The sequence below is a fragment of the Glycine soja genome, chromosome 16 (assembly GCF_004193775.1).
Source record: "Glycine soja cultivar W05 chromosome 16, ASM419377v2, whole genome shotgun sequence".
Classification (NCBI taxonomy): Eukaryota; Viridiplantae; Streptophyta; class Magnoliopsida; order Fabales; family Fabaceae; genus Glycine; species Glycine soja.
Window position 1 is genome coordinate 4,023,629 of NC_041017.1, and position 24,364 is coordinate 4,047,992.

At 27.0% G+C, this 24,364-nt stretch overlaps 2 protein-coding genes across 2 annotated transcripts; both read right to left on the reverse strand.

The window, feature by feature from the left end:
- Nucleotides 1-650: 650 nt before the first annotated feature.
- Nucleotides 651-5,971, reverse strand: LOC114391111 (nucleoside-triphosphatase-like). Its single transcript, XM_028352101.1, has 9 exons — nt 5,702-5,971; nt 5,289-5,417; nt 4,908-4,964; nt 4,726-4,818; nt 3,229-3,434; nt 2,842-2,933; nt 2,343-2,557; nt 1,057-1,246; nt 651-940 (listed from the first exon to the last, which is right to left on the reverse strand). Exons 1-9 carry the CDS (start codon nt 5,954-5,956, stop codon nt 798-800), a joined length of 1,380 nt encoding a protein of 459 aa, XP_028207902.1. The 5' UTR covers nt 5,957-5,971; the 3' UTR covers nt 651-797.
- A 7,933-nt stretch (nt 5,972-13,904) lies between these two features.
- LOC114390755 (apyrase 2-like) lies at nt 13,905-20,626 on the reverse strand. The gene is made up of 9 exons (XM_028351632.1): nt 20,318-20,626; nt 19,971-20,099; nt 17,887-17,943; nt 17,686-17,778; nt 15,461-15,666; nt 15,008-15,096; nt 14,691-14,905; nt 14,261-14,450; nt 13,905-14,133 (listed from the first exon to the last, which is right to left on the reverse strand). Exons 1-9 carry the CDS (start codon nt 20,585-20,587, stop codon nt 13,991-13,993), a joined length of 1,392 nt encoding a protein of 463 aa, XP_028207433.1. The 5' UTR covers nt 20,588-20,626; the 3' UTR covers nt 13,905-13,990.
- Nucleotides 20,627-24,364: the final 3,738 nt, after the last annotated feature.

Sequence of the window (24,364 nt, forward strand, 5' to 3'; positions counted from 1 at the left end):
TAACTGGTTGAAATTAAAATTAAAGAAAATTGCACTCACCTCCCTTGAAGTTTTTTTTTTTTTTTTTTTAAATGACCACTTATCTCCTTTATTAATTTGTTTCTACAACTGACACACACCCCATAAATAATAACACTGTTTATGTGCAGAATTAAATCATGAGTTTTTATTGATAAAGAGAACAAATTACTCCTGTTGGATGAGAAACATGAGGAGGCAGGAAACAGAGTTGCATAATGTTTGAGTTCAACAATGGACTTCCAACTACCAACGTCTCTGTATATTATGATATTGCTGCTAAATTAAAATGGATTGCTGCATATAATTGTAAGAGTTTAAATTAATGGACTACATATCCTTGAATTATTTTGTTGGAGAATACTGATACCATACAACAAAATAAGAGGTGCAAACACAAGGTTAACTTCTCCAAATGACACTAATAAAATTTCTCTGTTTTCCCTTCACAGTTGTGGGAGTAATTAACAAAATTTGAAACAAGATTCATTCGCCACACTAATTTTAATTTTTTCAGTAGTGTTGTGGTTCCCATACTTTTTTGTGGATGTCACATTCATTTCACTTAGTAGTTTTACTGAAAACGGCTAAATGATTCTCTGTTTACCTCTAATTGAGACTTGAGAGTGATCTATTGGAATGTGATTGTATGATATTGGCAAATGAATCATACGGAAATGGTGACCACATACACACAATGGAATAAGGATAGAAAGAGTTGATATACATCGAGCTTCATTTTATTTAGTAATTAAAGGAAGCCCACTTCTCTTTAAGTGTTATATAAAATACATCAATTTATTAAATTTGGGCAATGAAGATATGGCTTCTATGGCACTGCCTAGAGGCCATGCTCCTTCCACAAGAGCACCTTGGTATTCAATTTCATTTGCTACTATAATCTCTTTCCAAGGATCCAGGCCTGCCAACAAATTATTAATGGAACATGTAGTCAGAGCTTGAAGATAATTAACAAATATATTGAAAACATGTTGTGGAATAAAATAATATCAACTTCACAGCTCAAATTAATCCTACCAAATCCATCGACGAGCAACGTATACTGATACGTAATATCCATGCAAATGTATGGAAGTGCATCCTCCATCATAAGTGGATAAGTGGATTGAGCATCCTCAAATTTGACTTGACACGCTCGCTTAGCTGCGGCCTTGAATTCCGCAGGATAAACTTTGGAACTGGTTTTACTTGCATCGGCTATACCAGCCTATACAAATAAACAACATAATATGTTCTATGGAATACCATCAAAATATTAGAAGTTAATTTGTATAAGATGGAAATAAAGGTTAGCTTTGACTTCCTACTATTGCATTTGCTTTTTATTCACGGTAAGAAGTAGGTGGGGATTTTAAATAGAGTTTAATATTTTAATTTTAAGGTTATACACTTTGTCAATTAACAAAAAAATATGGTTAATATAAATTTTAAAATAATTATAATAAAAGTTAATAAATTTATCGATTAATAACTTATATTGAATGAAAATATAAATCTAATTTATATTGTCATCTAATATAAATTACCTAGTAAGAGAATCGTTTAGACATATTGTATTAATCCAATATAAGTTTTAAGGTTAACTTCACCGAATGATACTAATAAATTGACTTTGTGGATGTCACATTCATTTGAAGCATATTTACATGATCATCCAATAAATCTGCTATGCATAGTCTATTATTATAAAAGCTAACAACTTAATTTATTATACAATGTAGTGATTTTGTAATTAAATAGATGATATACTATCGATCAGTACAATCTATTTTTTTTAAATAATAATATTGAATTTTTTTCATCGTCATTGTTTAGTTTATAATAGCTCTTTTTTCTGTCATTATATCACATCTTACATTTATCACTTTTTTTTATCTCTCCCTTCTCTAAAAGTATATATATAAATCCTTGACCAATGTGAGAAAATAGTTTTTTTAAACTAAAAATAGTATATATAGTTTAGTTTTAAAGTTAGAACTTTAAAAAAAAAAATTACGGTGTAGATTGACTTCCTGAAAGTTGACTATGCTTTTGTAAAACTAATTTTTGGCAACATTTAACAGTAGGGAAAATTGGGCGTATAAAAATTACTAGAAAATTAATGGTCAAAATTGGCAGAAATTGATTTCACATAAGCAAAATCGACTTTCAAGAAGTGGATTTGCAACTGCAAGTAATTTTTTTTGAATAAAATTTACTATCTTAGTAATTTTAACTACTAAACCATTTTTTTTAAAAGCTTAAAAAATAATTTATAAAACAAACAGATAAAATATCTCATGATTAAATAAAACAATCAATACCTGTATAACCAGATAATAGAAAGATGTAGTAACATAAAGGACTTTTTGTCCACTCCCCCCTCCACCGTTCCATATCCCGCCAAAAGTGCAATTCTGATGAGGGCATGGTTCATTCACTTTCAGAGCTTTAAGAGCTACCTCTCGACATTTATCGAAATTGGACCCAGAAGTGGAGGCCAAGGCCTTATATTTAACTCCCGAATATGTGTAGGTCCCTTTAAAGAATAGAAATATTGTTTACATGTTATTGGCATCTACTTGAAATTTTAAGCCTTTTTACTTTTATTTAGCAAAAAATTATTGTAGGATTTAGACTATTATGCATGTTTCCATAGTCTTATCTAAGTTTCATGTAACACGCAATTAGCTTTTTTTAATTTACGACAAAAAATAATAAAATTTGAATATATAAAATCTAAATGGAGATTATTCAAGATTATAGTAATTTCTCTAAGTGAACAGATAAAATTAAAGGGGGAGGGGCTATATATATGTTTACCATTATAACCGGCTAAAATGCAAGGGTTAGCTGAATCACCAGTGACCTTCAACATCTCCGCACGAGATGCTTCTTTACCAAAGTGCAAGTAACTGAAAGAAAAATGTTAGTTAATTAGCGAGGGCATGCATAAGTCATAATGAATACTTTTCCACCAGTCTTTTTGAGAAACTCTTATGTAGACACAAACCTAACACATATAAGAGTTTCTCCCTCAAAGAATATGTTTATCTACCTAGTGTCTTAATTTCTACACTTCAAATTAATTTGAAAGTGGTTATTCTCAAAAGTTTGGTCCAAGAATAATATTGATTTGATCAAAAGTCTGTGTACCTTAACATCTTAATTATATCCGTGTAGAATATCAAGATTCAGGGAGAAAGAAACCTGTGAACATAGAGGTCATAAGTTTTTCCATTAAGTACAAGAGTCTTTATGTATGATTCTTCTCCTTCTGGTGGTTGTGGTGCATTTTTAGCTGTATTCTTTGAGACTGCATATGCCATTTGAACTGATCCACCTCCAAGATCAGCTACTCCCACCGTCTTTGAAATCACTTTTCCCAAATTGCCCAATAGATAGTTCAATGCCACCTAGAGAAAATTAATTAGTTGCAAGATAAGACAATAATAAAAAATTAAAATACTTGCATTCTTATGTTTTCATGCTATCATTCCGACTGGTCAATAATGTGGATGAAACTAGTCAAATTTTAACAAAGTTAAAGGAAGTGCAAAACTGAATCAAAGTAATCTAACTGTAAATTTAGAATTTTTTTTCATGATTAATTAATAATTTTTTTATAAACAAAAATTTTATCAAGGAAAAAAAGGTAATTAAGATCCAATACAAGATGTACCCATTAACTGAACAACTAATTATAATCCCTTTTAATTGACAAAACCATTATATTAAAATGTTTTATATATGTAAATTTATAGCAATATACGAATAATTTTAATTTACTACTAAATGTAAATTGATTCTTTATATTTAGATTTAAACTTTTGTCATCTCCCGTGCTTTCACTCCACACACCCAAGATAATTTAGCCATCTTTTCAAAATGAAGTTACTATGCGCAAGAAAGAAAATTTGAAGAGAATTAATAATTGTTTTGTAAAAAAAATGAAATTTCAATAAGAGTTAATTTATAAAGGTATTACAAAATATTTATTAAAAATATATTATTAATTATTTGATGAATTTTAATTTATCCATATATAAAAAAATCTTTCAACTAATTTAAGCCTCTAAAAAATGATTACTTTTTTTCACTGTAACATTAATGATTAATTTAGTTAGTGAAATTAAATTTATTTATAATTTATATTATTTTTCCAAAATTATCTTTTATATTTTAAAATTAATCATCTCTCTTTTCATTTACATGTTTCTCATTTACATGTTTCTCATCTAATTACTAAAGTTTTCATTCATAATAAGAGAGAATATTTTATCTCCATTAATTTTCAAGTATCTATTATTTTTTACTAAAGAAATTATTAATTAACTAAGGATATTTTCGAGGAAGGAAAAATATTGCAAGAGACAATTAGAAAAAAAAGAATTATAAAAAAAGACTAACAATTTTCTAAAAATGATCTTGTAGGAAGTAGTTTCTATTTTTCTAAAAAGACTAACAATCAGGTGAGTACGTGTATCAATATAGTACACTAGACCTGTTCTTCAAATGAATGGCTGAGATAACCGTGGAGTAAGAAAAAAATTTAGATTTATGATTATTATTTTCGTGGTAAGAGATATTTGTTTGGTTGCATTCCAGGTAAGAGATATGAAATCAAGTGAACAAATAGAAGTATATATTTAACAAAAAAAAAAATGTGTCACGAATAAAATTACTAGTTTCGTAATTAAGTCGTACCCACATATAAGCAGCTTCTTGGTTTCCATCAAGAATAGTTACTGCATCAGATTGTAGGTTCAGGGTACTTCTGTTACTCAGCATATCCCTAACCTAAAACATCAAAAAATGAATCCCTTAAACATTGAAAGCCGAATTATTAAAACAGCTAAAGTATAATAAGAAATGAAGCTCATAGTTACCGCTTGCAATATTTGTTCAGAAGCATTCCCTTTCAAAAGCCTTAAGCCTGCAGTTGCCTGCAATATTTGCATAAAACATTGAAAATACGTTATTTACTAAGCCTTTACATATGGAACCAGTTGAAAGAGATAACATTTTTTTCTCTCCATATAATACTGAATTCAATCCCCTTAAGATCTTAGATTTGTATCCTGTACCTAAATGAAAAAAACATGATTTGAAAGAAAAAATTCTACTAAAAAAAGTCAAGTCAGATTGAAATTTGACAGAAATTAATCATAAATTAGGTACATGCATGATGAACACTTGGTATCATTAAAAAAAAATCACTGAAAATTCAAACATTTAACCAATAAGGAGCAGATCACACAAACACCCACCCCTAGCCTAACGGGTGTGTTGGGACGCAAGTCCTCAGGAACTACACTTTCTGCTTCCTCCAAAAGTGGAATCAGAGATTCTGCAGCTTGCTCGGGATCATCCTCGTAAGCACTTAAACCGGGTGTGATCTACAGCAGAATAACGAAGACGGTAAGTAAGAAGTTTTAAAAATGGTGGTCTGCACTTGAACAGTAATATAAAGATTTTTTTAACTGCGACCGTAATTTTGATCGCATAGGTCGTATGTATTTGTCTGTAATTTGTCGTGGTATTAACAAATGTAACGACACAACAATGTGACCGCTACCGGCATTTAAAACCTTGATAAGAAGTGAAGAGAATAATAATAAATGGATTGCTGTAACTTATGAAGCAGAAGCAAATTAAAGCCATAAACATGTCACATATATACCTTTTTATTAAGCTCAAGACTATCACCAATGGGAAGGAGATCCAAATTCTGGTCAAAATGGAAGACATGCACACGGGTTCCTGTGCTACCACCGTCAAAGATGACAGCGTACGAGGTAATAATGTTGTCTTTTTTTAGGAATATCTTGCGATGAGTGAGAAGGTTGTTCCCCAAATACTGGGAAGATGAGGTTGCTGGTAGTATGAAGAGTAGAACAGTAACGAAGGTTAGAAAATTCATGTTGTTCTTGGTCATTCACTGCACTCTGGCCAGAGCTGAAGTGTTTTTAAATACTCTCACAAAATATTACAAGTATTGTAAATTTTTACAAAATACATAATAATTTATCACAAAAATTTTCAAAAATACTCAAGTTTTTATAAATTACTAAGTATCTTTTACACATATTAATTTATTCTCTCTTTAAATCTTTTATATATCTCGTATAATCTTTTACCTTCATTTTATTTTGTAGGAATAATACCTATTTTTTATGGGAGCATTTTTTTTATTAATGATCTTTAAGTAAAAAAAAAATATTGTGAGGATAGTTGCCCCCATAATGTTTTGAATGGATAATTCTGTTCATGACTTCCCTTTCTGTTAAACTAAAATAATCCTATTTTTACTCTATTATTTTTTTTTTACTTAAAATATATTTTAGATCTCTTTAATTTAGATATCTTTTATTCTTGGTCTCCCAATTTTAAATTTTTATTTAATCTCTCAATTTTAAAAAAATATACTTTTTAATCCATCTTTATAATAAAAAGACATCACAGTCACCTCAAAACTATAAGAAACTAAAAATATATTTTAAAAAAAAATTAAATTTGAGAGATTATAAATTTAAGAGACGAAAAAATTTATTTAAATCTTTATTTTTTTTTATTTATTTCCACTTTCACGAATTCTTTCCACTTGAGGGACCACTATTAATTCTTATATAAAATTTCTATCTACTTATTTGGATGGGTGTTTGTATGAGCAATAAACACATGTCAAAATGGAAGTAGGTATTCTTAGCCCTTCCATTGCTTTCTTGGCCCCCAAAAGCAATATAATATACACTCATCATTACATCAATTATTCAATGATCAAGCCACATCACACCTTGCAAGAGATATAAGACCCATTTAATGATTAAGAAAGAAAAAAGAAAAAGAAAATAAGAAATTATGTGTTCGAATTCTCTCATTGTTTCTAACAAAATTAAAATGAACATTTCTCAATAAAAAAATCACTTGACCATTACAACAAACTATTGCTTTTCAACTTCAGGACATGGTTGAATATTAGCCGGTGGGTAATGATAGGATGTGCTTTAGACCCAAAATTAATTGATCCAAGAATTATATAAAATGGAGTTAAATATGTAATTTACAAATTATAATTTTATTTTACTTGTGTTAAAATAATATGATGTTAGATAGAAAATTACTTTCTATCAGCTTTTGCGTCTTTTAATTTCTTAGATGACCATTAGTTGGTGACTTTTGAAAATTTGATATTTTGATTTTTAATTTAATGTTTTTATTAAAAGACTATTTAATCCTTACTCTTTTAATGAAACATTAAACTAAAAACTAAAATAAAAAAATATCAAATTTACTAAAAATTCCTTAGACTTTTAATTATAAAAAAAATTAAAATTAAAATTAAATTATCTGATATGATAATATAAATTGAGTGATATTATATTATTGAATAATATATAATTCATACATGTATAACTTATTTTAAAGTCATCGAAATAATGACCCTCTTCGACATATATAAGACCCGAACACATTTTTTACGTTAATCCAAACACATGTTATGATGTTTATTTGTTTTTTTTATCAATATTAATTATTAATTGATTAGTTTTACTCAATATTATTTTCCATGGTAATTTTTGCTGAAATGTCGTGGATTTGTCTTTTACTTCAGCTCTGTCTTCAAAAGTTCGTTTTTCTCTGCAAGTGATGTTAAAAACTCAGTGATCCCAGAGGAAAAAATTGAAATATGTTGATTCTTTTTTTTTTGGTACTGATATTTTGACAGTGTTATCTGTCACGTGGCATAAATATAATTCAGACGTACGTCCTCTTCGAAATTAAATTTTGAAATATTCGGCCAATGAATATGGTCCATGCGCCAATTCTGTACGTAGAAAAATTTACCGTGTCACAATTGAAGTTTATCATTCTATATGGTCCCCAATTGTTGATATTTTTTTTAAGGAAAAAATTATTCTACATACATAAATTTTACACCTCACATCTAGTTATGGATATAAATGAGTTAGATGCATGATAATTATTATTTTTATTTTTAATTTGTAGTGGTTTTTTATTTTTTATTTTATGATTATTTAGTAGGGGTGTAAATGAGTCAAGTCAACCAAGTTTTAGGACTTAAGTTGAATAGTTGAATATGCAAAAGGTTTGAGATTGACTCTCATGATCTGTCATTGATTTTTTTTTTAGGCTCGACTCGACTTATGTAAAAGTTTGACTTGACTTACGAGTCTATTTAAAAGTATGTTTAAAGACGTCTTTAACCAATTAATTATTTTAAAACCTAGTGAAATACTAATCAAAAAAAGAAACTTATAAAATTTTGTATAAGTAATATGTACAAATCCAAAAATAATTGATAAACAAAATCATATTGAATTCAAGTTATTAAAACACAAAGTATATCAAAAGAAAATAAAAAAAAATATAATATTAAAAAATATATGGATTAGAGATGATTTATACTAATATAGCCAAATAAAAATATTTAAATTGTCTGAAAGTGTTTTTACAAAATATTTTTTTTCTTTAGAAGTATTAATCTAGTTGCATTATCCTTTTTAAGTTAAGTCTTTTTCTTTTTAAAAATTTTTCACATGCAAGTGAACTTATGTCACTTCATCCTGTCAGTGATAATGTCATAAAAATGGTATAGATAATAATTATTATTATTATTAGTACTTAAACAAGCCGACTTGTCAAGTTTAAGAATTTTTTTTTTTATAGTTTGACTTTAATTTTTTTATCTAAAAAAGCTTTTTAAAAAGTTTGAGTTTGACCTTTATAATAAACAAGTCAAGCCGAGCTTTAAATAGGTCGAACCATATGTCCTTGATAAGCGGCTCGACTCATTTTCATCCCTACGGTTGAGTGATCATGATTTCATCCCTACGATTGAGTGATCATGATTTCATGGAAACTAATTTGGTGATAAAAGTGAACAATAATACGATGATCGATCTTGACAAATTACTTCAGCTCACCAAGGTTTAATACAAGAAGAATATAAAATATTTAGTAATGGCAATAATACGACGATCTTGACAAATTACTTCATATGCTTCATTTTCTTTTCAGTGCAAGATTTTCTAGTTTCTACCACTCATTCCCTCTCCCTCGATATATATACACGCTGAAGTACTGAATCACTACTGGTCCAACGACACCTGTTTTATATTTAGGTTTAAATATACTAATTTTTATACCCGTGTAATGCACTAGTTTTTTTTAATATTATTTAAAAGTTATTTATATTATAGATTTCATGAATTAATCGTGAAAAATGTTCATTTGTTTGTTATGTTTTATTTATATTTCATATATTATACAAATAAAACATTTATAAATTAGTTGAGTTAATATATTAATTAGTTTGGTTAAAAAATAATAAATAAGATAAACTAAATTATATTAAATTATTACAACACTAAACTTATGGGTAGTAAAAATATAATAAAGCTCAATTTTTTTTGTTATTCAAATATTAATATAAGTTCATCCCATGACTTAGTTGAGTTGATACATTAATTAGTTTAGTCAGAAAATAGTAAGGAATATAAAGTAAAATATATTAAATTTATAAATTATTACAACACCAAACTTATAGGTAATGAAAATATAATAAAGCTTAATTTATGTTAAATTATTCAAATTTTAACACAATTTAAGATAAATTATTCATCCTATGATTTAGGTGTTTCTTTTTTTTAATTTCTTTCTTGAAAAATGTCCATCTCCGTGTGTTATTTTTTTAATATTTTGCATGTTGTAAAAATAATATATGCACACACACACACACATATATATATATATATATATATATATATATATATATATATATATATATATATATTTTGTGTCAATGCATTATTAATTAGTTTAGTTAAGAGATTATAAGTAATAAAAATGTAATTTCATATTAAAATCATTAAACCAATAAATTTAAAAGTGCTAAAATTATGATAAAGCATATTTTTTTCTAAAGTTATTCAAATGTTAAAATAATTTAAAGTAAGTTGTTCATCTCATGACATAAGCATTTCTTATGTTATTTCATGGAAAAATATTCATCCCCGTGTGTTAGTTTTTTCTTATACTTCACATGTTACAAAAATAAACCATCATATGACTTAGTTGTGTAAATATATTAAATAGTTTAGTTTAAAAATAGTAAGCAAGGAAAACTAAATTCATATTAAAATTATTACAACAATAAATTTAAAAACTATATTTTCACTTAAAGAATTTAGATGTTAATAATTATGATTTAGGTAAATTGTTCTGAGTTAAGCCCATTGTTCAGCCTTATGTGTTAAATTGTTCAATCCATCATGTAATAAAACATTCAATAAATTGTTTAAGTAAGAGAAATAAAATAAAATAAAATAATTTAATTAAAATTATTATAAAAATGGATTAAAAGTGTAATTTTACCTTAATAATTTGATGTTAACATAATTTTATATAATTCATTCATTCTTATGAATTAAGGATAAATTTCCCAACTTTATTCCATAAAAAATGTTTATCTCACATTTTATATTTTATATATAGTTTCTATTCTAATAAAATTATTCTGATATCTATATATCAATATATACATTAAAAAAAATTATTTTAGTGAGAAAATTAGAAATAGAAAATGAATAATGATTTCTCTAAAAATTGATCTCAGACATTAGTTTTGTATAGAGAACAAAATAATTATTTCTACATATTTTAAATATAATTTGTATTTTCATAAATTTATGTATACAAATTAATTTGAAAAGGGAAAATATTTTTTTAGATAAAAATAATGAGTTAGAATGAGTATCATCATGAAAGAAAGAAATGAAGAGAAAATAAATCATAAAACGTTTTATAAGAATCCATTATTAATATAATATAAGTCAAAAGATAGATAACATTCCAGACTCAATGAAGATTATAAAACGTGTATACCACTTGTGTGAAAACGAATAAAAAAATTACACTAATTGTGTTGTTGCTTGATTATATTTTTATTTTTAATAAATTAGCTTTTTAGTTTGCTAGAAAAATATTTGAAACAACCCAAATAATATTGAAATATATAAATCATATCATGTTTGTAACTCTGGATGCATTTGGTGGCCCCACACCCTGTACTACCGTGTCCAAATCTAAATTTCCCTCACATCAACATTCTGATTGATTATTGCAATAACCCAGCACCCATCAAAGCCAGAAATGCATTACTTTGTCATTGCTATATTATAAACAACTAAGAAAGATTATATGTAGCATGCAACCTGAAACTTTTATGATCAATAAAAAATGCATTGTTGTGGTTTATGTTGCAAAGGTTAATAGTGATCAAATTGTGTATGAAAACTATGCTTGACCAAAGCCATGTGAAAATTTTGCTGCATAATTGGGGTTGTCTTGCTGCAATTTCTTAGTTCAAACTATGTTTGAAATGCATCAAATGATTTAATGTGAGTGGCAAGTGCATAGAAATCACTAATGTGTAAATGATACCAGATATATAGGTTGATACTTTCTCATGGCTTTAATTTGGTCAAGATAGGTTGATACTATCCTCTAACTTTAATTTGGTCAATATAGAAGAGAGTTCAAACATAATTGGGTTTCATACAATCATTCGATGTATCATCTACTCCTCAATCTAATTAAATCAAACTTTCAATGTATTATAGCATACATCAACATGCTTGTTATAACAACTACTTACATAAGAGTCAAATGAGAGATATCACATACCAAAACTATATGATAACGTAAGACAAATTTTCTCTATAACAATTAATTTACTTATTACGAAACATTTCACTACTCAGTCTACAACAACAAGAATTCAAATTATATATATTGTTACTCTTTCAATCCACCCTCATATGTACTCCTCACTATCCAGTGGCATCAAGACATGCCATCAAATTAGAAAAATAGCAAGCTAGAGAGTAGTGAAATTGTTTTCTTTGTTGCTCTTTCTGCATAATTTTATCTACAGTATTGTAACTCCTTAATTTCATTAATTTACTCAATATATAGAACTGCAATAATTTGCAACAATCCTACTATTTTTTTTATGAATAAATAGAATTGCAATAATCTCCAAATATTTGCAACAAACCACCCAGTCTTAATTTTGACTAAATTTTGTTTCCTTTAGCAAGAGTAACCAAAGTAACATTTCACTCCTTATGCCTAGGTTATCATCCAAAAAAATCATTTCTTAATACATAATTGTTACTCTAATACGTCTGACTGGAAGTCCTATCCAACACAGTTTGTCATGCTATTCCAAAAGTATAACTCTGTTTCATCTATTACTAATACCCCATGTGGTTTCCTAACCATTATAAACTTCACAAAAGCATTTACCTAGATCTACAAATTCAAACACTACTTCATCGGCCGCCTTAAAACCATAGAATTTGAAAATTTCTTTCCAGCCTTTACCAATTTTGGTGCTTTTCTTGTATTCATTTTCGAATATGAGTTTACATGTTGTCTCCCACAATGTTGGACCACATTGTCTTTCTCCTCAGTTTGATGACAAAGTCAACAAAATCTTTTGGTAGATCCTATAATAGTAATAAATTGATTATATATTAAATTCATATTTTGATCAATCAGAAACACAAGTGAAATAAAAAAGCTAAAAGTGCTATCTTCTCCAAACCACATCAAGAAGCCAATATTAAAAAAACTAACCAATAAAACTTGTCATAGAAAATTCCAATGTTCATTTAAGCATTTGATCAAACACATAACTTGCAACCCACAAATTAGTCCAAAACAAATAAAAAAATACAATATCATTCAAACAAAAATGTATAAAGACTTATGACACATCATTAAGATAAAACATTAAAAGAAAAAATGAGTAGGAAAAGTTAGAACACCAATGCATCAATGCATAATAATAATAATAATAATAATAATAATAATAATAATAGTGCAGTAGAGAGGGAAGGAAACCCAACCTCTTAAATTTTAAAGCTTCAATACTTTAAACTTCAATATTCCAAAATTTTATAGAAGCTACATTTTCAAAAATAAAAACTTTGAAATATAGAACCTTATTGTAAATCCTTTTGAAATCTTTACCCAACACAACACAATAATGAGTCATCAATAGTTGGGGCTTGAATGGAAAATACTTAACTACAACAATTGGTTGTTAATTAGCTCTGTAGTAAAGAAAATCAACATGCATTTTTTGTTATGAGACCATGAAAATAAAGAAAAAGAAGGGAAACAAAAGTGACAATATAAAAAAAATGAGTGACAATATTAAAGAATAACAATAATTGAAAGTCATTTTTTTCCGAAAATGTCTTTTAGGAATAATAATATATACCTATTTTGGAAATGTATTTTTGAAACTATGTGATATTAGAAAATGGACACTTATCTTACACCTTTTGGTTGTTAGTCTTATGCTCATCTTATTATTAGTGATCTTTAAAAGATGATGATATTCTTTTTTATTTATCCTAGGACATAGATCACAAGTGTTCTCCAACCCACCAGAAACTAATCTCACTAGCAATTTGTGACTGCGGTTAGTCTAAGAAAATTTTGTGTATTGTAAAAATCAAACATAGATGCTTCAACTAAATAAATCGTTCTTATTCATGTAAACGTAATGAGACTTTACATCGTTACACTAATCCTTTGGATTGATGAAAATACTCTAAGTAGATTATTTCCCTCTTTCTTAAGGTAATAATCATTGATAGATTTGAGAGTCAGAGTGTTTTTACATCTATCTACTTCGGTTACATCTGAGGAGCTCATTAGAGTGGCAGAAGAAACACACCACCGCATTGGAAAGGAAAAAATTACTCCAGTATCCTCGTGCAAGTACACATTGTGTATTCAAAACGTCAATATATAGTTGTAAGCTTCATTTTAAGAACAAAACGATCAATTTAGAAAAAAAGGAACAAAACGATTTTTATTTAAGAGTGATGGAGTTCATTCCACACATACATATGGCTCCTCGTTTTAAAGCTTAAATGAAATACATTAATTTCTCAAATTTAGGTAATGATGATATGGCTTCTATGGCACTGCCTAGTGGCCATGCTGCTTCCACGAGAGAATCTTGATACTCAACTTGCCTCACCAACGTAATCTCTTGCTGCGGATCTATGCCTGAAAGATTGAATTTAAGTTAGTGCATGATCTCAATATATAAATTTGGTGCAATTACGTTGGTGAAATTCATCATCAACTTTCACATAGATAGGTATAGCTATTCCAATGGGAACGCAAACCATACCAAATCCATCAACGAGCAATGTATATTCGTATACAAGATCTAAGCATATATAAGGAACGTCTCCATCCTTAACACGAGGGAAAATGGATTTGAGATCCTTTAATTCTGTGTTACAGGCAACCTTTGCTGCATTCTCAAAATCCACAGGACGAACTTTGGCATTGGGGGCGTTTGGATCAACAAAACCAGCCTATGAACAAATGATGAAGTGATTAGAATGGCTTTGCAGTAGCATTAATTAGAATTAGAAGAGACTAATAATGTGTTTGAGACTTCCAATTCCAATATTTGTTCCAAGACTTTATAAATTAATAATTTAAATATGTTTTTAGGGACTAAAATAAATAAATTTTTAATAAATCAAAAGTGACTTAAATTTATTAAGAGACTAAAACCATAGCCGAAATTAAATAAAATAAAATAATGATACCTCATCGGCAACTTCAAAGAAAAATGAGGCAATAAAAAAGTTGTTTTCTCCAGCTCCCCCACCACCATTCCATATCCCTCCGAAAGTGCAATCCTTGTAAGAGCATGTTGCATTAACATGGAGTGCTTCAACAACAACATTTTGGCATTGGCTGAAGCTTGAGCCAGAAGGGGGAGCTTTGGCCTTATACTGCACTCCTCCATATACGTAATACCCTTTTGGAAGAATATATAAATTAAATTAAAGTGCACATTTTAGAAGCTAGCTAGCATGGAAACAAAATCAGGTGTATAAAGAAATAGAGAAGTTATGTTTACCATCAAAGCCAGCCAAAATACAAGGATTTTCAGAATCACGAACCTTTAAAGCCTCTGCACGAGCTGCTAGCATACCGTATCGCAAGTAACTGAAATCAAAGTAAGATGCTACATAACGTATTTGATTTTCATTAGTATAATTTTAGTTAATACTATTAACGTAAATACCATAGTCATAAATAATTTTGTTAATAAAGACAATTGATATATACAATTATATTAAATATTAATATATAATGTATTATACTGTAAGTGTGGACATGTAATATTTTTGTATTTAATTTTCATTAAAACAAAAGATACACTAATGAAAACATTCATACGGCTTAACATTTTTTATCTGTTGGTAAATATCGTTAATTAATTTCACACAAACATATACATTATATATATATATATATATATATATATATATATATATATATATATATATAAAAGTTGAGAGAAATAAACCTGTGTACATAGAGGTAATATTTCTTTCCCCTAAGGAACATCTCCGTTATGTATGATTCCACTCCGTCCGGTGCTCGTGGAGCCTTCGCAGCATCTGTCTCTGAGACTGCATAAGCCATTTGAACAGATCCACCTCCAAGATCAACTACTGCAACAGTTTCTGAATAATGCTTTCCCAAGTTTCCCAGTAGATAGTTAATTGTTACCTGCATGTGGGGCCAACATAAGACTTGCTTTTATGTTTATTCAGATTGTCACATTTATCACTCTTTTACTGTTCTTTGGATTTTTATTTTTACTCAGAAAAATATATTTGTATTAATATATAAAAGACACAAAGGATGCCCAACCTATTTACAAGATAGGAACATCCACCCAAAAAATCTTTTATTCCAGGTTACATAATTTGATCACATTGTCACATTTATCACTCTTTTACTGTTCTTTGGAGTTTGTTTATTACAAAATTTGATCAACAGAACACTAAAAGCAAGATTTAAAATTAAATTACGTTAGCAACAGAAGTAGACGACTGGATTTATTTATCCAGAAGCAGAAATAAGATATATAGCCTGCAGCCAAGAATGATTGTAATGCTGAACATAATAGGTTTTCTTTTGTAGTTAGGAGATTTTATTTTACTCATAATGATTAGAAAACTTTGAATTATATATGTTTTTAGGTGTAAAAGTGGACGTCTAAAAATAACATAATACTTATAGAAAATTTAATTTTAAGGTTTAGTTTTGATTTATTATTTGCATAAGATATTTTAATGAAAGAAACACAAGCGAACGAATCCACTTAAATAACCAATATTCTAAATAACTTCTAATATTCTATCATTAACTAAAAATAAACTTTTCCTAGAAGAGAAAAAAAAAACTTCTACTATCAAAAAGCTTGTGTTAATCTAATAATTTACGCCCTGAGCGTGCATTAAGCGCTACAAGTTATAAAACGAACTAATGAATGAAAACAAGAGTTATTGAAATTAATGTCATAATTCATATTAAGGTTGAGAATTTTTCAAAAAAAATTATATTTATTATGGTCAAGAACAAATTGCTAAAGTTGGACCAATATTGATCATTATTAAATATTATCTTGGATGAGGATAATCTTTTCTTTTTTTTTTGGTAAAGAAAAAAAAAAGCATTTGGATGATGATAATCTGTGCCCTCTGTTTGTGATCTTTTTCTCTTTTTTTAAGAAAACAGCCAAATGAGCGAAAGTGCCGAAATGCATTAAGTTGTCGGAATTATTGGAAAGAGAATGAGAAACCAAAGGAAATAAACCTGACCAAATTGCCATCCATCTATTTCCTATCCTGATCTCCTTTCAAATCTGGCATGTCATGTTTGGATGGCTTGGTATTGATGTCGTTATCTCAACAACAATTGGCTGAATAATGTTTTGTTTAGATAGACAGGCATCATGTGACTTTACAGATTTTGTTGAGTAAGGTGAAATCTTAGAATTGGGTTTTAGCAAAAACTAGATCTTTTATTTCCTTCTCATCAGATTGGTGTATTATTGGTTCTTCACTGTGGTTGAGTCAGATTTAATAGAATAAGAGAGTCTTTTTTACTTGTATTCTATTGAATGAAATTTTGCTTATAAAAAACAAATACAATATGTCTCATTCGAATGGTTAGTGAAGCACAAGCGAGCTAAAATGCTAATTTGGCTTTTCGCTGTGTGGGTGTTAATTAAGGCTACCCACTGGAATAATGTTTTGCTTAGACATCATGTGAGCTTAGAGGGATTCTTGATTAAGGTGAAATCTTTAGAATTGGTTTTTGGAAAGAAAAAAAAACGACTAGGATCGATCTCTTGTATTTCCTTCTCCAATTGGTGTATTAACCCTTTACTATGCTTGAGTCAGTTTTAATAGAATATGAGTCTTTGCTTGTACTCTATTGAATGAAATTAAACTTTATTGCTTATAAAAAAAGGCAAGCAAATACAATGTCTCATATAAAAAAGAATATATAGAAAGAGGCAAGTATGCAATTTTTGCAATTTAATGTATTGTATTTTATCAAAAGAATTAAATACTTTATAGTCATATTTTAAAAAAATATATATTAAATATGTTGAAAAAAAATTGTATTGTTATGCTGAAGATTTTCTTCTTTTACTTCTTTTGTTAAATATGAGTTATTTGTTCGGTAATTAAGTGCACTTTTTTCCTAATCCAAACTTATGAATGACATTCATACCCATTGATAAGCTCCTTCTTGGTTTCCACTCAACACTGAAACTGCATCGGCCCCAACGTTCAGTGTGCTTCTGTTCTTGAGCATGTCACTGACCTTTGTTCATGTATGAAAGTGAAAGCTACAAAAAGTTAAAATATTGGATATAGGTGCTAATTAAAGTAGTGGAGCACGGCATCATAAGCTGTAATTATAAGTATTTACCGCCTGCAATATCCTATCAGAAGCATCCCCTTCCAATTGCCTTAAACCTGCAGTTGCCTGCATTGCCGTTACCATATAAATATGCAGTTTTTCTTTACAATAAAAAAAATATTAAAAAAATCCATAAGAGTTACTGACTCTGTTTCTCTCTTTTAAGGTTGTTATCTAAATCAAGAAATACAATTGATTCTAATAAAATAATTATAGAATTTTCTATTTTACTTTTTTGACTTTTCACTACACAATGCATATCTAAATTAATTAAATATTAAAAAAGAGTAATGATATAATTGATAAAAAAAAAAGAGTAATTAATGTAAATGACATATAAATATAGAACAAAAATTATCTAAAAATTTGACAATTAATAAGAAACTAGGAGTATAAGCATGTATGTATTAATGTATATGGAAAGAGTGCAATTTCTACTGTGGACCGGCTAAATAGGTTGTCCACTAGTAGACCAGTACACTAATGATGAACAGTAGCGCTAAAATTTTAATTACACCCTCATTCCATGTGTTTGGATTTTTAAAGTTAAACAACGTTTAATTACTGTTTGTTTTAGTTATTGAATTTGGAGGTGTGTTTTTTTAATTTCTAAATTTTAAAAAGTTTTTTTGGTTGCTGAATTTTGAACAATTGTTTTTTTTAATCCTGACATAATATACTGATATTTTGTGATGGTTTTTAAGCATTTTATAATAAATTTTTTGGTATTTTATTGCAGTTTTCAAATGCACATTTAAGTGGTTAAAAAAAATAAAAATTAATTTAAGATAAAAAAATACAATTTTCAAAACTTAAGAATTAAAAAATATTTTTAAATTTCAAGGTCTAAAAAAAAACACATCTCAAATTCAATTACTAAAAGAATAATTAACTCTTAAAACAATGAATGGTTCAGTTTGTGTTAATATTTTATTTTTTTAAGTTTTTTTAATATGTTTTTTGTTTGAATTGACATTTTATCCTTTTTCTTGGTTTTTATTTGATCCATATAAGATGAAAAAAATCTAGTACTCCAAAACAATTAAAGTACTTGTGGCCTTAAGTATATGAAAATAAATTTTGATTTTTTATTTTAAATTTAATCATGATAAAATTAAAATCTAAAAAAATATTCCCCGTAAATCCAAGCTTCAATTTTATACATGCAACAAGAGATCTTTAAATAAAGGACCTTCCGCCATTAAGACCAAGCATGCATAGCAGTGGTTGTGTGCGGTTTACCTTCATCATTTTATTTTAAAATGATGGTGAGTTCTAAGAAACAAGAATTCAAGGGGTATAATAGACATTTTAAACATTATCATAAAATAATATTTTATTTTATGGTACTGCTCATTCTTAAATTCGTTGACATTTTGGGACACTGCTCCACAGTAGAATCGTCCTGGAAAGAGAGGCCCTACAGTTATACTCCCCGCAAATTTAGGGATCATCTTATTTGAAAAAAACATTTTCTCTTTTTATTTTTCTTTTTGTTTTCAAAATTTTATACAAGAAATGTCGGAAAGTATAACTTTTTTATTTTTTGTTTTCATTTTTCTGTGTAAACTTTAAAAAACAGAAAATTAAAATATAAAAAAATGTTTAGATGAACGTTTACAAACATAATTTTAGATGTATCATTTCTACAAAATTAAATTTGAAGTGAAATATTTACTTTTGAGAACTTTTATCTCAAAGAAAGTCTATAGTAAAATTAATTCAGTATAAAAATTACATTTTAAGAAAATTACACAAATATATTAAACATCTTGTAACTAGACTTTCTGTGATTTTTTAAAAAAATAAAATCTAAAATATAACTTTCGGGGTACTCAAATGATCTGCCAGACATATAAATAATTCTAATTAATTAATTTTATGTGCAGAAAAATCTCCCAAATAATTAAATGAGTTTAATTTTCATATATTATTATTATAATTTAATTTTCAATTTTTTTATATATAAGTCAACTAATTAGTTTATACGACAATATGTAATGGCATGATAGGCTAACAAAATTTGACACTATTTCAATTAAATTCTAATTAAATAAAATAATTTTCATGATATTAAGTTGAGGAATACGCACTCCAAGTTTAACTGGCGTCCTGGGGTGAAACTCCTGAGGAACAGCAGCTTCTGCTTCCTCCAAAAGTGGAATAAGAGATTCTGCAGCATCTTGTGGATTCTCAGCGTAAGCACTTAAACCTGGCATAGTCTGCAATTACATTGCATTAAAAACAAAAAGAGATCAGAAAAGAAAAGGTTTAATATAATGTGTCTGAATTTTTTTTTTAGGGCAAATGATAATTGTTAGTTTTTGTTGGTCAAAAAATTCGAAAAACTTAAAAGACTTGTTTTTTTCTCCCTTCTTTGTTTACCACTAAGTCAAACTTATAATTTTAAAGTAAGAGTTATTGTAAACATGATAAGTACCTTGACAAACAACTCAAGGTCTTGGCCAATGCGAAGGAGATCTAATTGTTGGTTAAAACGATAGACATGTACACGGCTTCCCGTGCTACCAGCATCGAAGATAACTGCATAGGATTCGTCAATGGTTTTGTGAATGTGATAACTGGGAGACAATTTGCGATGGGAGAAGCCCTTCCCAAGATAGAGGGAGGAAGAAGAAGAAGAAGAACTTGCAGTTGCAAGCACCGTGGAAAGAAGGAGAGAAAGTATGATTAGATAATCCTTGCTCATAGTTGCAGACCACACTAGAGCCTCCTTCAAGCAACTTAGAAAGATACACAGGTTATAAATAAATAAATACCAAGGGTATGCCCTACCTTGTTCAATGATTAAGAACCATACCCATAACCAACGGTAGTGCGCGCGCTGCTGCTGAGTTCTGTTTTTTTTTTTTAAAAAAATTGTTTAAATATGTTTTTATTGTTATAAGATAGTGTTTTTTTTTTATCTGTTTCTAAGTTTATTTTTTAAAATTTTTATGTTATGTTTAATAAAATATTTTAATTAGTTTTTAACTTTATTTTTTAGTTGAAAAACTCATTTGAGTCAAATAAGTTTTTTTAATATTTTCTTAATAATTTTTAAGGTTTTTTTGAAATATTATTTAAAGTAATAATTTTTAAAACATTAACTTCTAATTTTTTATATTTTATTTTATTTTTATCCTTAATATATTTATCAAATTTCTTGTTTACCATTTTTAAATATATATATAATTTCATTATTTTTTAGTCATTTTATATTTTAACTACTTCAATTATTAACTTTATTAAACATTAATAATTTAATAAATTCAGTTTCTAGTTAATTTTATCCCACATAACCTTAATCCTTTCTTATAAGTTGAGATTTTCTTAATTTTGATCTTTGTAAGATTTTAAATTTTCATTAATAGTTATCATAAGTTTGCATTTATAAGGATCAAAATTAAGAACACTTAAATTTACATGAACTAAAAAATGAGTAAAATATCTTAAGAGAATCAAAATTGAAAAATTACATATTTATAAAATCTAAAATTATAAAATAAACTTGTAGACATCATAAGTAAAAAAAACGCTAACTTAAAAAAAAACATAAGCTCTTTTTTAATTAGTTTTCACAAATATTCTTTTTTTAAGTAATTACTGTTTGCGATAGGCTCTAATATTTAAATGGATGGCTTTAACAAGAAATTGAATTTTGGTTCGCAGCTACAAATATTCTTTTTAGAAGTAAATCCTGTGTCACGCTCACATACTAAACATAATAAACATTTCTTTAAATAAAAATTCAAATTTTAGTTTGCCATAATTGTGAGGGTACGTTGGACAGCAAAGCAATCCCGTACGTGCATGCTGATCAAGGCTACTTTTTGTACGAATAATAAATATGAGAAATGTTATTGATACATTCAACAACTCGTATAATAAATTATACAAGTGGGAAAGAAATGTGAGATAATAAATATGAAATAAAAAATAAACACAAAAAAATAGTATTATATGAAATATTATACAAGTTATTCTACAAATAACAACTAAATAAATAAATCAAAAGTATCCTTATAGCTCATGACTGAACCAACCGTACGTGCTGCCTTAAAGCAACTAATCAAATATCATACAAAGATTCTATAATCAAAATCCTAATCAGTCTAGTGGAATACTAACAAAAGAGAAATTGTGTAATAGATATTGCATGGTCAATATAGATCTAGTCCATCAATATTAATAATACGATGTATATGAAAGGATTGATATAATGAGATAAAATTGTGTTTTGTTTATATGATGAGTAAAAATAATTTATTTAATAAAAAATTGTATTCAATTTTTATCGTGTATAAAATTCTTTTGGGTCATCATATATCTTGAATGAGAATAATCTTTGGTCTAATAAGTTAAAAGACACTCATAATTTTTTACATAGAAAATATATATTAATAATATGGTGTATGAACTAAATTGTTAGCATAGGTATCATGTGGTAAGGCTAATAAATTAAAATAACAAGGATTTAGTACTTTTTAGGTTTCAAAGTTTTTTTTTTGAGTTTTTTTTCTTTTAGTCTTTAAATAAAAAAATTATATTTTTATCCTTATATTTACTATCAAGTAATAACATTAATTATTAATTAATAATGTAACAACTATATTTACAATCCAATGATTTGTCAGTCATGAGTTTGGTAGAACAAGTCACTAAGCTACCAAACATGACTATAATAAGCTATTACTTAATAACAAGTACAAATATTGTTAATAGAGAATAAATATAGGGATCAAAAGCACTAAAAAATTACTTTAGGACTAAAAATAAAAAATTAAAAAATTTTAGGGACCAAAAATATTAAATTCAAGTAATAACTCATTTTAGTATTATAAATTTAAATTTCACTGATCAAATGAGAATATTTTAATTATATGATTTTTCTTATACTAAAGTATTATATTGTACATCAGTTGATATTTAACACTATTTTTTAACCAATTGATACATAATTTTTTAACATATAAAATTAAAATATAAATTTTAATTATAAAGAAAAGGAAACGTAATAAATTATTCAATAATAATCACAATAATATAAAAATCACATATTACAACTTTATTATAAAAAGAAATACACTATAAACCACATATTATAACCATTATAAATTTAAAATAATACTAGTTATAATGTTAAACATCCATTATATAAATCAATATAACTATAACATGTGATTTAGTTTGATTTTGATAACAAGATCCGAAAATCAAACCAAACCAAAAAAATATACAATTTGTTATATTTTTTATTTTTTTATTTTTAGTTGAAGTGTTTTCAGATTTTTTTGAATTAGTTTGAGAATTTATAAATGATTTTGTTCAATTTTAAACACTCCTAATATAAATTATTGTATAAATTATTATATCTATATCACATCATTTCCTTTTTTATTAAATATATATGATATTAATAGCTGAGAGAATAATAATTTTTAATTTATTTTATTTTCTTAGCTCCAAAACAATCGTAGTCCTAAATTATTTTATACAGATCAAGAAAAAATAATAAATAAATAAAATAATAATAATTTTATAAAGTTAATCTTATATTATCAATAATTTACTTATTGATTTTATAGTTTATTATTAATATTATAAGAGATATAAGTAAAAATATATAATTAATATTATATTAAAAATTTAGAAGACAATTATTTTAAAATTTACACTATAATTATAATAAAATGAAGAGAGTAATTAATATATTGATTTCCGCTTGACTTTTTGCTATGGATGCAGTATGTGTGTGGGGCACACATTTATTGATTCTATTACAATGGAATGGCAATTAATGCATAGCTGTATTTTCAGACAAAGGAAAAGGGACCAAAGAGAGGAAAGAAAATGGAAAATAAATTAATCATTGCATTGTATGGACCCAGGTCAGTGGAAAGAGTTAATAAATAAGAAAAATATTTGATAAACACACATTCTATAATACATCTAATAAAAGAAAAAGAATAAAAGAGAAAAATATAAGTTTGATATAGCTTATGATATAATAAAAAGAGAGAAATATTGAGAAATGAAATGTGTTAGTAGGATGTATAAAATAAGAGGATGACTATGTATTATTATTCAATAAATAATGGCAAACCAACAAAAAAGAAGATGTAGGACTCATCACTCACTATTTTAACAATCTTTCTATTTTAGGGAAGGGGGCAAAAACGTCATATTCAAATACTTAAAATATTCTTACTTTTATATATTTTTATGTTATTTTATATATTTTTTATTTGATTTTCTATAAATCACTATAAATAAGAAATAAAAAAAGTAAAGGGAAACAAAGAATGGAGAATTGAATATTAAATTAAATATAATAAAAAGAAGGACGGCCATCATTTATTCATTTTTATTTAACTAATCACTTACCAGTTACTACATCGCATGGAAATCACGTATTCCATTAGAGCGGGGAACGTGAAAAGCATGAGCGCATTTTCATATCGATTTCATTATTTTTAAAAAGATG

Bases quoted from the DNA above. Each gene is read 5' to 3' on its own strand.
- LOC114391111 (XM_028352101.1), bottom strand. From the start codon at position 5,956: ATGACCAAGAACAACATGAATTTTCTAACCTTCGTTACTGTTCTACTC. The intron at 2,558-2,841 runs GTAAACATATAT...TATTCTTTAAAG, and splicing joins CATTTTAGCCGGTTATAATG to GGACCTACACATATTCGGGA. The intron at 1,247-2,342 runs GTATTGATTGTT...TTATTTGTATAG, and splicing joins TCTATTATCTGGTTATACAG to GCTGGTATAGCCGATGCAAG.
- LOC114390755 (XM_028351632.1), bottom strand. From the start codon at position 20,587: ATGAGCAAGGATTATCTAATCATACTTTCTCTCCTTCTTTCCACGGTG. The intron at 15,097-15,460 runs GTTTATTTCTCT...CTTTGATTTCAG, and splicing joins TATTACCTCTATGTACACAG to TTACTTGCGATACGGTATGC. The intron at 14,451-14,690 runs GTATCATTATTT...ATTTGTTCATAG, and splicing joins TCTTTGAAGTTGCCGATGAG to GCTGGTTTTGTTGATCCAAA.